At 35.2% G+C, this 12628-nt stretch overlaps 1 protein-coding gene across 18 annotated transcripts in view; it reads right to left on the bottom strand.

Moving 5' to 3' along the window:
* Positions 1–1526: 1526 nt before the first annotated feature.
* LOC123505399 (protein draper-like) overlaps positions 1527–12628 on the bottom strand; it is a 551274-nt gene continuing 540172 nt past the window's right edge. For 17 of the 18 annotated variants that reach the window (XM_045256624.1, XM_045256625.1, XM_045256618.1 and 14 more), the window contains one exon: positions 1527–3235. In XM_045256624.1, the coding sequence (XP_045112559.1) occupies positions 2766–3235 (470 nt within the window). In that variant the 3' untranslated portion in view covers positions 1527–2765. Of the gene's footprint in view, positions 3236–6679; positions 6782–12628 lie in introns of all 18 variants that reach the window. The other variant, XR_006675125.1, reaches the window with a different exon arrangement.

The following is a 12628-nucleotide window of genomic DNA, read 5'->3' as shown; positions in this document are numbered from 1 at the left end:
CTGGTTATTATTCACAGACATGGGAGAGGCGAGAAAACTAATAGCATTGCTTGCCACCATGGCTTGACTCCATCTACTGTCTCTATTATTTTCAAGTCAGCAGACTATTAAGAAAGCTGGTGAGACCATATCTTCCTTGCAAGCTAAAAGAACCACCTGAACTCGTGACTCTGCAATGGATAAAATGGAAAGCCTTGTGGAAATGTAGTAATGATGTGCCCTTTGTTTACATTCCACAGGTTGCCGGCTAAGTATCTTTCCATTGTATTGTCATTTTCTTCACAAAAAACTTGGGATACTTGGTTATTAATGGTACAGGTACATATATATAATTTTTTTTAACCCATGTGGTATGTTGGGAACCAGCCCAGAACGCATCCCCCTATTTCCATTATTTCCTATGGGAAAATTATGTCCGCTTAACGAATTTTCGCTCTATGAACAGCTTTGACACCACCCTATCCTGTTCGTTAAGTGGAATATTGCTGTATTTGCATTTGAATTTGATGTAAAATTAGGAACTTTTGTACTTTCATGTCTTGAAAATGCAAACTCAGATATATGAAATAATGTGCAAAACAGGAAAAGAAAAAGAAACCACATATTACAACTATTGTAGATTTCTATAATAATTGAAATCTGGCAACTCTTATTAGCAATGGGAGTCACATGACTTGGCTGACAAGCACAGTCCTGTAGAGGTAACCATTGGTGACACACACCTGCACTTTCCTCGAGGAGAGTACATGAGGTTTATGAATGTTGGTCTCTGTCTCCCAGATCACTATCAGAATCACTACAGGAGTCTTCACTTTCTTCTATCTCAATAAAAAAAAATCACTCATCATTTTCATCACTATCCTCAGTGTCACTACCGAGTAACACTGACATAACATCACTTGGAGTACCATTTACTCCCTCCGGGTCACGGGGGTTGCGAGATGTTGCCTCAAAATGGGAAAAGATGACCTATTGTGTGGGAACATATGTCTCAAGGCTTGAGGAGGTGAGCGAGAAAAGTTGCCAGATAACTGTTGCCCCAGGACCAATAGTGAGGGGGGAGAGATTCAAATGTATAGCGCAGTAAAATCATGATTCTCTTAATGATCCCCGCCTCTCCGCACGCGACCCTACAATCTTCCCTAAACGATCACCATATGTTAAGGGTTAGAGAGAGAGAGAGAGAGAGAGAGAGAGAGAGAGAGAGAGAGAGAGAGAGAGAGAGAGAGAGAGAGAGAGAGAGAGATTAAATAGTGTGCAACTGCCAACTGACAGACAAATTTATGTATTGGATAAATTGCTTCATGGAGTAGTGTAATGCAAGTCATATTTCAGATCTTAAGGTTTTGTTTGAGGTCTCACATCGTTTCTTTCCTTGTGTAATATGTTCACTGAGGAAAAATGGGCATATACAGAAATTAAGGTGAAGTTCTAGTATATAACGGATTTTTCCCCCGACTGATTGGATACATTCAAGAAACATGTATCTTTTTTTTTGTGTGTGTGTGGGGGGGGAACACAAGGCAAAAAATCATGATAATTTATTTATGTAATTTGTATTCATCAAAAAATACTTATACTGCTTTTTCTATAATCTTTGAAACAATCATCTGAAACAAGAAATAAAATGTTGGTCTATTAATATATGACGTGAACAGAGAAATAATAACATCTCTCGTAATCTGGTTAATTCTATAACACACAGGCCCCTGAAATAGGAGGTTCAAAGTGATGTGTTGCTCTGTTCACACAACTCATTCCAGTTAGTTGCAGAAAACAGCATATAAGATATACAAAATAAGATTTCAGGTATACAATGTTATTACTTTCCAAAATGTGCAATATTATAAAGTACAAAACATATATGTTTATATATTTTTACATTGTTGATTTTAATAAAGTTAAAAGCTGTAGTAAAATACATCAGATATAAACAATTAAAACTGTTAAAAAGTAAGGAAGTAAATATATATTGGTCTAATTTAATACATTCAATCCTTGTTGCATGTAATGTATATCAACAGCTGTCATAAGCTTCTCAAATTCTGTACATGATATTCAGTGAAGCATGTAATCAGTAGCTAATACATTACCAGCTTCTCATTCACAATTGAGATTTCAAGCTCATGAATTAATATTAAAATATCTAGAAGAGTTTACAATTTTTGTCTGCCAACTTTCATAACAAAAAATGAAATAATAGTCAATAGTTTTGTAAAAAGTGAGAAAATAACTCACAAAAATTATTAAATATGATAAAAAATTCTTCGACACTCTCAATTACTATTTACTACACAGGGACAATTCTCAATCCCCATAAATATGTATCAAAAGTTTCTTTTCCAACACTGGATAATTTTTCATTACCTACATGAATGAAGGCCATGGTAAGGGATTTGCCTCACCCTCATAAAAACTCTCAACACAACCAGTAATCACTATGGATGGAGCACTACTGTCTTCTATTGTAGTAAAGGTTTCGTTTTCATATGTACACTAAAAACTTCTCATCTGTACAAGATCAACATCACAAAAGTGTTTATAATATATATGTATATATTTATATAAATGTCAGTGGTATAAGCAACAATAGTCTATCAACTGATGCTTCACCACACCAAAATTATATTACATGTATCTTGCAAAGGCTCTGAAGACCTTTATTCCACACGTTTTGTTGTTTTTCATGCCAGCAACCATATATTTACTAGTGTATGTGTTTACCTCTATTTTCAGCTTTCCACTTGCCAAATGCAGAAATGAAGTTAATTGTCTTTTTGTGATGAAAGAGCCTCTGTTTCTGCGACACTCGTGTGACTATTGTCAGAATCTTCAATTTCTGATGACAGAGTCTTATTGAAGTCTTCTTCAAATTTTGCATAAGCATCACGCTTTCCAGTGTCCATTGAAACGTCAAAGTTGTTGACTTTCAATCTTGCATACTCATCATCACTGGCACCAACATTGAGGTTGCTCACTTTTGGCACATCACTGGCATTCTGAGATTGGCATTCCATGTTGACCTCAGGCCTGGAAATGTTCAGCTCATTGGATGATGATGATGATGAATGAGGTGAATTGCACTTTTTACTTGTCCCAGCAGCTGGCTTCCCATTGGGTAATACCTCCTCAGCCAGCTGGTCAGCTGACCTGTGCAACTGGGATGCCATAGTGTAGTAGTGTGGCTTCACTTCACCCAGTGGACGTGAATACGTCAAGTGGTCATATTCACATTCTGCCAAAGAAAGTAGAAATTAGTGATTGTTTTTTATTACTATTCATTTGTTTTAAATCATGTTGTTTCAGTAGAAACAACATATTAGAAAACAAAAGCAAAATTCTACACATTCATCTAAGGTACAAGCAGACATGAAATACATCATTATTTTATGAAAAGATTCAAACATGCATAAATTGGATAGAAAAATAATGGAGAGGAAAACAAAATAATACATCTCCCTGCAAACTGTGTAATGCAGTAAAGGTTTTGTCTCTTTCACTTAAATAAAATTCATTATTCACTAAACAAAACCAATAGACATAATATACATCTCTTTAAATACTATACTAAATCCTCTTGTTGGGTAGATAAGACAAGGTGTCTCCATACATATTAGGGATCGACCGATTATTGGCACCGATATTAAGTATTTTGACGCATATTGGCATCGGCCTTTTTTTAAAATTCGACAGCCGATAAGAGATAAATTTAAAACTTGGTTATTTTGGCTCTGATGCAGCCGTGCCTCTCTGCCTGCTGTCACTACTCTGTTTACAGCATTGTTCCACCCACAGCACCATCTGATTGGTTACAAGCAAAGCCACGGTAACAGCCAATCAGCAGTGAAAGCTGTACATGCACACGGTGGATAACAAGGAACATAGAAGGAGGAAGTTGTGGTGTTGGTTAAAGTCTTGGGCAGATCTAGAGGGTAGTTACTAGTTACTTGGGCTCAAGCCCGGAATGTTTTTCCAAGAGCCACAGATCTGATCTGGGATCTGAGGAAAAGAGTAGTCTGAGTGTAATGTGCAATGCACATTACACTGAATTCTGAAGTCTTCTCCGTGTCTTTTGTCCGCTTTGAATTGGTAGTAAGTTGAAGTAATAAAAAAAATGTTTCAGTGTGTGGCAGCAAATCCTAGATCTGCCCCCTGGGTGGGGTTTGAAGGACAGTGGCAGTGCTGCCAACTGTTTGTAGCGAGCAATTTCATAGAAACGTTTTCAGGAGTAACTTATGAAGATTTCTCCCATGCTACCGCCCCCCAACCTCCTATTCTTTCCCTCTATTCTCTCGTGTTAATAAACTTATAAGGCAAATAAAACATGTTTATATCTATATCTATATCTATCTATCTATCTATCTATCTATCTATCTATATATATATATATATATATATATATATATATATATATATATATATATATATATATATATATATATATATATATATATATATATACTGCAAATGAATATCGGCTCCAAATATCGGTTATCGGCTTCCTTGATTACTAATATCGGTCGATCTCTAATACATATATTAAAACATTCTCTGACACCACACCCTCCAAACTTTCAGGGCAAAGATGGTAGATTTTTACAGCACCAAACATACAAATAATGCACGAAACTTGTATGGCTTAGAATCAAATCTTCCTTACAGGTGATGAAACATTTGTGCAGTTGTCAAATATTTACCAAAATGTCAGTAAGTAGTATTTCCTATTTTATATGGTATAGTAAACATCTTTAGAATTTCTTTTTCTTAGTCTAAAATCAAATGCCTGAAAGTAGTTTAATTTGAGTGTATGGAAGATCTATTTTTACTTATAAAAAGCCTTTAAAATATGATTTACAGTAATTCTCTGCATTTTGTACTTAGTTTAAAATTTTATTTACTTAATTAATTAAAATAGTGTAATCAAATTATGTTTTTTAAGGTAATTCTGCACTATTTGTAGAACGTCTGGCACTTTAAAGCTGCTCATTTTGCTGAAAACTAAGATTGATCCTGCTTGCAGGGCATTATACATCTGAATTGTTTAAATTCTTTGTTTATAGCTTTTACTGGGTTTTACAATTTTTATCAGTTATTTATTTATTTTTTAATTGCACACTTGAGAATAAAACTGGGTCAAGAAAATAGAGAATATTTTCATACAGTAATACCTCGAGATACGAACGCCCCAACATACAATTTTTTTTATATACGATGAAAAATTTCACATACTTTATGCCTTGAAATACGAAGATATTTTTAAGATTGCTCGGCTAGCCGCGTCCAACCCAAATATTCAGCCAGTGTTGTGTACCGTTGTTCATCCTTTGTGCATGTATGTGTCTGTGCTCCTCGGCAGTATGTATTTTTCTTAAGTTTTGTGAACTCAAGACCCCATGATCATGGGTCCCAAAAGTATAAAAGTTGGCGAGAAACACACAAAATAGCATGTATTCACATACTGATTACACTTAGAAATTCAATAAACGAGTGAGTACAAATGGTGTTCTGCCCACAAGCAACTCTTCCTCTTTGCAATGCAAATAACCAGAAGTCTGTAGATGTCATGGTTACCAAAATATCACAGGTTGAATGGGGTGGTATCATCGATGTATGTGGCCTTGCGTCTGATCGGGTTCAGTGGCCTTGGCTAGTGATAGAAAATGGGCCCCTTGTATCCTCTCTCTCTCTCTCTCTCTCTCTCTCCTGTTCTGATACCATTCTCATTCAAAAGTTGTCTCCCCTCAACATGGCGAGAGACCCGAGGTATAGAAGTAAGGCACGCGGGAGAGGTGGTGGAATCAGACACCGTGAAATCACTGTTGCTCCCACCAACGTGACACAACATATGTTTACTCCTGATGAGTGTTGCCAGCTCCCAAGCAAAGAAAAAGGGAAGAAAATAGCCAAAATATAGCCGTAAAAAGCCTAAACGTCTATCAGCGTGCCCCGAGTCTTGCGTGATGAACGTCTATCGACGTGTCCTGAATTTTGCGGGTTAAGTTGTTATTTTGGGCAATATAGAACATTTATATCATGCATACAATAAGCATTGTATTTATCTTTTATTAAATCTATATTTGGTTGGTATTTAAAGAATGAATTAATTTTATTTCCATTAATTTCTATGGGAAAAATTGATTTGATATACAAATTTTTTGATGTACAACGATCGTCATGGAATGAATTAAATTCTTTTATTGAGGTACCACTATATATTCTAACACTTGCACAGAAAAAAAATTTCATGCATTAATACTTGATTAGAAAATATGAAATATTATAATTCTATACACTCTATAAATAGCATAAAGCATGAAATATTATACTTCTATACACTATACATAGCATAAAACATAGAAAATCATGCTTTAAAACAGTTACACTGCAAGATGAGAATTTTAAAAATGAAGTCTAATTTAGACATTACGTCTTACGATGTACTAACTATTACATATTTGTAAGTGCAAAGAACAAGTCTGTTTTCCTCTGCACACAAAGCTATGTAGTCCTCAGTCTATACACTTGAATAAACATGCCATGACAATGGTATGAAAGCCAGTCTGTAATTTGAAAAAAAAAAATAAATAAATAAATGAATAAATAAAAAAAAAAAAAAAAAAACATCTAGAAAATAAAATTTTCAAGGATACATCCATTCATAAAATTGAATAAAAGTTACCCTCTAACAGGAACGAAGTATTGCACAATTCTTGGGTGCACCGTGGCGTCAACTAATATGCGCCAAACTTACACGAGCCGCTCCGTCTGAATACTGTGAACACTGAGCAGCACCAGGGAACAGGGGAGGGAAAGAAATAATTATAAAATATAACTACATAAAAATGTAGTGTTTTGGAAATTGCCTTGTATATTGAATCAATGTGACTTCATTGGATGAAATTTGATAACATATAGCCGATATAACTATGATGGTTATATCCAGAATTAAAATTAATGCTGGAGAGTTACTTTATAATATAAAGTTCCGAAGATCAATACAATACTTTTCATAATACAACGGAAATTGCTGAATCTGTTTATTTCACCACTGAAATTTTGTACATAGTATGAATTTTTTATAAAAGGTTATTTAACTAATCAAATTTCAAGGGTCTAAATCTTCCTTGGAGCTATATGCACAAAGAAAAGACAATCATTATACAAGAACAGGCAGTAACTGACAGTATAAATAACAAAGACACAACGTAGCATTGACATCCTTATAATTTTTAAGGTTTATAGCTTATGGTTATACACAAGACTTTAAACAAACATGATTTTCTGTTAAATATTGACATCATACTGTATCCAAGTGCTGCAGCTTCTTGCATCAAAAGATCAGAGAAAAAAGTGTACAGACGAGTTATTTTTCCTGTTAAATCTATCCAGCAACAATGGTCAGTGAAATCAAATTTGGCTTGTAGTGCATCTAAGATCTTGGTGACATAATCAAAAGAGTTATAAGTTAGATGTATATTCTGGTTCTAGAATTTAAAAAATCATAGTAATGCCAAAGAAAGAGGGAGAAGGAGAAGATGAAGAAGATGACAAAAGACAACAACAAAGGAGAAGAAAACAAAAAGATGAAGGAGGAGGAAAATGAGAAGGAGGAGGAGGAAAAGATGATGACATCAAGGATCAGTAATTTGAATGAATTTGATTACTTCATTGAGTGACTCATACAGTGGACTTAATCACATAACAAAGGTCTCCTCTATTTTAGAGTATTGTTTAAATAAGATTATTTTTGTTGAAGGCAATGTATCATTTATTGATGATACACTTTAAGGATAATGCAATAAAATTCCTTACACTGTGTAATCAATGTCAGTATTTTGGCATTGTTAACAGGCCTCGGCAGCCCATAGCACATGCAGCCCACACATAAGTTCACCTAGTCTATCATATTCAAGATGAGCAACATGTCTTATTAAGGCAACATAATATCTCAGTAACATCTATCATATTCATCTTGTGTTGGGTGAAAGAAATGTCTGTACACTTCTTCTATGAGATATATTAAAATAAAATACAATAATCAAGCTCATACAGTTAAAAGTAAAGATAGCAAAAAAAAAAAAAAAAAAAAAAAACATGCAAAGTTTAGTAATACTACTGTGTAGCATTTACCAGTTACTAAACAACACGTATGTTCTGAGACCAAGAATAACTGTATGGTGTTGTGAAATATGATTGTATAATACTTGGGTAACTGGTTGTGCCACAATGCAAAGAAAATACTGTACAGCATACAGTTGAGGGAGAAAAATGAGGGAGAAGTGGGTGTGGGCACGAGGTCAAGTATTCTCGTACCTTCAGTCTGATCCTCTGAGCTCCCAAGCCTTCAGGAAAATATGTCAATATTACATATCATGCTGTAGTATGTCAACACGACTAGTAAATAATGCTATTAAATAGCAAGATACTTCAGACATGTGGGTGGGTGTACGTGTGCTTGTGCATGCATGTGTGTGTGTGTGTGTGTGTGTGTGTGTGTGTGTGTGTGTGTGTGTGTGTGTGTGTGTGTGTGTGTGTGTGTGTGTGTGTGCACACATATCACATTATAATCTCTCTCTCTCTCTCTCTCTCTCTCTCTCTCTCTGTTCTCAACATATGCAATTGTGGAAATTATAGATTATATAAACCATTAAAGTTTGAGTTTAGAAAAGAAAAATGCACAAAAATGTACATAAATAAAAACGTGTGTGTGTGTGTGTGTGTGTGTGTGTGTGTGTGTGTGTGTGTGTGTGTGTTTGAAAGTGAGTGTGCTTATTTATCTCCTGCACTGATTGGAGTTGCAAGTGTAATAAGATATCTATTTTGATAATTTGGGAAAAATTACATTTAGGAAGTAAAGTGATTGATTTTCACTTCTATGTACACATGGTTAAAAAAAAGTATTGATTCATAGTCTCCAGTATTAGAGAAGCTGGTGCTGTTGTGGGAGGGTTGGCATGCCTGGCTGTGGCTTGTTTGTAAGGTCAGAACCACTCGGTGATTTTGTATCTCCGACTATTAAACATGCCATATAGTGCCAAGATGTTTATGTGGTTATCTTTTTTATCATAGTCATGGAAACATCTTGGGTGACGGGTGATGACCAGTGTTATCTTTTTATCATAGTCATGTCAGTCACCATGGAAACATCTTGGGTGATGGGTGATGACCAGTGCTGTCATGACCCTCCATGCTGGAGTTTACAGCAGTTGAGTTGGGTACTACCTACTTTTCAGTCCTTCATTCCATGGTGTCAAAACAGTTTGTGCATATAGTACACCGATACTTATTTTACTATGTGTATATAGCAATAATGTAATAAGTCATCGAAAAAAAGAATTCTTAGAGAAGATGTAAAGTACCTCTATTGATGGTGTATCAAGATGTAATGTGAATTGTGAGAAGGTATCGTGAATATGCACTCCCGTGTCATATTACTGTTAAATAATGCTACTAGAAATATTGATAGAATATACAATTAGATAAGCAAGTAAATGAATAGATGTATTTGTCTACTTAGTGATGTATTATTCAGTTTGGCGGATAAATTTCCTTGTCCAAAAGCTAGGTTGGTCTGAATCTCTGGAAAACTGTTAGATTCACAGGCTGTTAGTAAACAAACTAAAGAAATATTAGGAATATTTTTTGTTGCTATCATTGTGCAGAGAATAAGAAATATGCTAAGTACCATATTCAACAGCATATAGGATTCACCTTTTTGCTAAAAAAAATTGTCCTGTGTCTAATATGCTGAGTTGAGACCTCCTGTAGGCTAATCATCTCCCTGATGCTCACTAACCCAGCTTATGATCAGTACCACTACCTACCCTAACTGCATGCATCATTATTTTATTCCTGGTACTATTATTATTACCAGTATTATTACTTTAAAGAAGAATTATCGTAAAAATAAAAGCAATCTAACACGTAAGGTTATAAATATCAGCTGATCAGAACCCTGACTCAATACCATCTGGCGGTGAGGAGTAACACCAAGTTCATCATCATAAAGCTGATAGTGAAAGGAAAGAAGAAAATAGTAAAAGTTGGTTGTGAAAAAAAGGAGAAAACATAAACTTGCAATAACAAAAGTGAGAAAACATCAGGGTGGCTATTGCAAAGGCTATCCCTGTGACTCTTACATCCAATCCAATCTGATCGTAAAACACATCAACACCTTCACTGTTATGGATGCAGATGATTGAGCTACATAATCTCCTACAAACTGCAAGTGGTATGTTATGTCAAGGAGCATGGCAATTAAGCAGCAGCAAGGATTTTTTGACCACAAACTACAGAACAATGATATATGTCTGGCGACAACAATTAGACCAACTGAAGAGTGCAAAGAAAGGTAACCATAGCATTCGTTGGCCAGAACTTGAGGATGACATTGCTTTTGCAGAAATTTTTCTGCTTGTGTAATGTGCTGCAAGATTGCTTTCAACAATATATGCTTAAATACAAAATTTTTTTTTTCCTTAATTTTATCTGCTGAAATTGGGATGTGTCTTATACACCTGTGCGTCCTATATGCCGTCAAATACAAGTTACCTACCACTAAATTTTACTATCAGTTTTATGTATAATCATTATCTTTGCAGAATTATCTTGACAAATTATTACTTTGTCTGTGGAATATGTTAGGATAGAAATAGACCAAGGAAACTTGGGAGTGATTTCACACTGCATTGCCAGTCCATTCAAGAAATTACCCAACATGTGATGTTTAACTGGTACTGAGTAGATTTTTTTTTTCTTTTCAAAGTTTTCTGTGACACTTATTTCATGCTGACTTTGACTTCAAAAGAAGGAAATGGAAATTGTGGCACTAAATGCAAACATAATAGGAATAAAAAAAAAGGGTGGCAGCACTGTGAAAGCTAGATAATGGTGTTTCTGTTTGTCAGCTGTGTAAAAGTTGTTCCACAGGGTTGTGATGTTTGTTAACACCCGTGTAAACTCAATTTCACCATTGGACAATCAGCATCAACACATCATCAACACATCAAGTATTACAGTATTACATTATCCTGCAATGAGATTAGGAGTACTGACAGATGGGTAATTTACTGATATATATTACACTATGTTAGCATGGCTGCAATTAATGACAAATAAAATAATAGTGTCTACCTGAGAGAGGGGGAGGAAGGTGTGAGCAGCAGTCAGCTGTTTTGAGTTTCAAGACAGTGAATGAATACATTTGGATTATACTGCATGACTTGACAAAAAAACTTATAGCATAAGAAAAATACAATTGTAATGGCTGGGAGGATATACATGAACTAAACACAGTTTACCAGTGTTTGATTTTTTCTCTGTTGAAAGCTCAACCACTTTTAAAATTTAAAGACTAACTTTTAACTCTTTCCAAAGATGCTGATTTTGACCATATTTGCCCTTATGTGGTGCGGAAGTCATTAGTCACTCATCCTTGTTCAAGAATTGCAAGGAAGAGGAATGATTATTTTCCCCTGTAGCCATTAGTATGGCTTATAAGGCACTGAGGCTCAGAAGACAGAGGTTTGCAGGCCATAAAGTTCCTGCAAGAATTTTGAATTTAACCCACAAAATGCAGGTCAGCTACAGATGCCATCTGTCCTCTAACTTGAATCAGCTATAGACACTACTCATCCTTTAAGGGTTACATAAGATGGGAAAAAGATGCTGTCCACTTCTGCCTACCCTTGTCTGGATCATGCTTTACTATCCATTCATGATCTTATAACTACATCTCACACACACAGTGTGTATTTACCTAGTTGTAGTTTTACAGGGCCTGGGCTTTATGCTCGTGTGGCCCCGTCTTCATGTGTGTGTATTTACCTAGTTTTACCTAGTTGTAGTTTTACAGGGCCTGGGCTTTATGCTCGTGTGGCCCTGTCGTGCGCGTGTGTGTGTGTGTGTGTGTGTGTGTGTGTGTGTGTGTGTGTGTGTGTGTGTGTGTGTGTGTGTGTGTGTGTGTGTTTGTTTTAAATACAAATACATCTTTAATCCTGATTCGGGTGAATTTTTAAGTGAACTGCTGTAGAAGTAATGTAAATGAAAAGTCATGTACAGAAATTAAAGTGTGAAGTGGAGTGCACCTTACACTGGCCACTACTTGATTTACCAGCTCATGCACCTGGAAAATATTTCAATGTGTCTTTAAAATCTACTGTTCTCCACCAGTATAAATCTGTATTCTAGGGTATTTTCAGTGAAAAAATGTGAAATAAAGAATGTCTATGGGTTTAAATAAAATTTAAAACACCACAGCGACATTTCACTAACAATCTATCAATATATATATATTTATATATTGATCAAGATACCTATAAGTAGTAGAGATTTCCAGTTACGGCAGTTTTGTTGAAATCTGTGGGCAATTAAGTAAACTGAAACATGCATAAAGTTTAAGCAAGAAAAGTCCTGTGGAGAAAATATTGCAATCTTTGTTTAAAAAAAGAAATATTACATTTTAAAGAGCAACATTAGTTGATAATTATAGAACAGCTACACAACATTACCACTACTAAATCTGAATATAGTGTGGTATTCAATGTAGGAAAAGACAATGATAAGGATGATAAAGACAAGTTAAAAGAATCTAGCATTTACATGTTCAACATTCAACTCCTCCACGCAC

The sequence above is a fragment of the Portunus trituberculatus genome, chromosome 18 (genome assembly GCF_017591435.1).
Source record: "Portunus trituberculatus isolate SZX2019 chromosome 18, ASM1759143v1, whole genome shotgun sequence".
Taxonomy (NCBI): domain Eukaryota; kingdom Metazoa; phylum Arthropoda; class Malacostraca; order Decapoda; family Portunidae; genus Portunus; species Portunus trituberculatus.
This window is presented reverse-complemented; position numbering and strand designations above follow the sequence as displayed.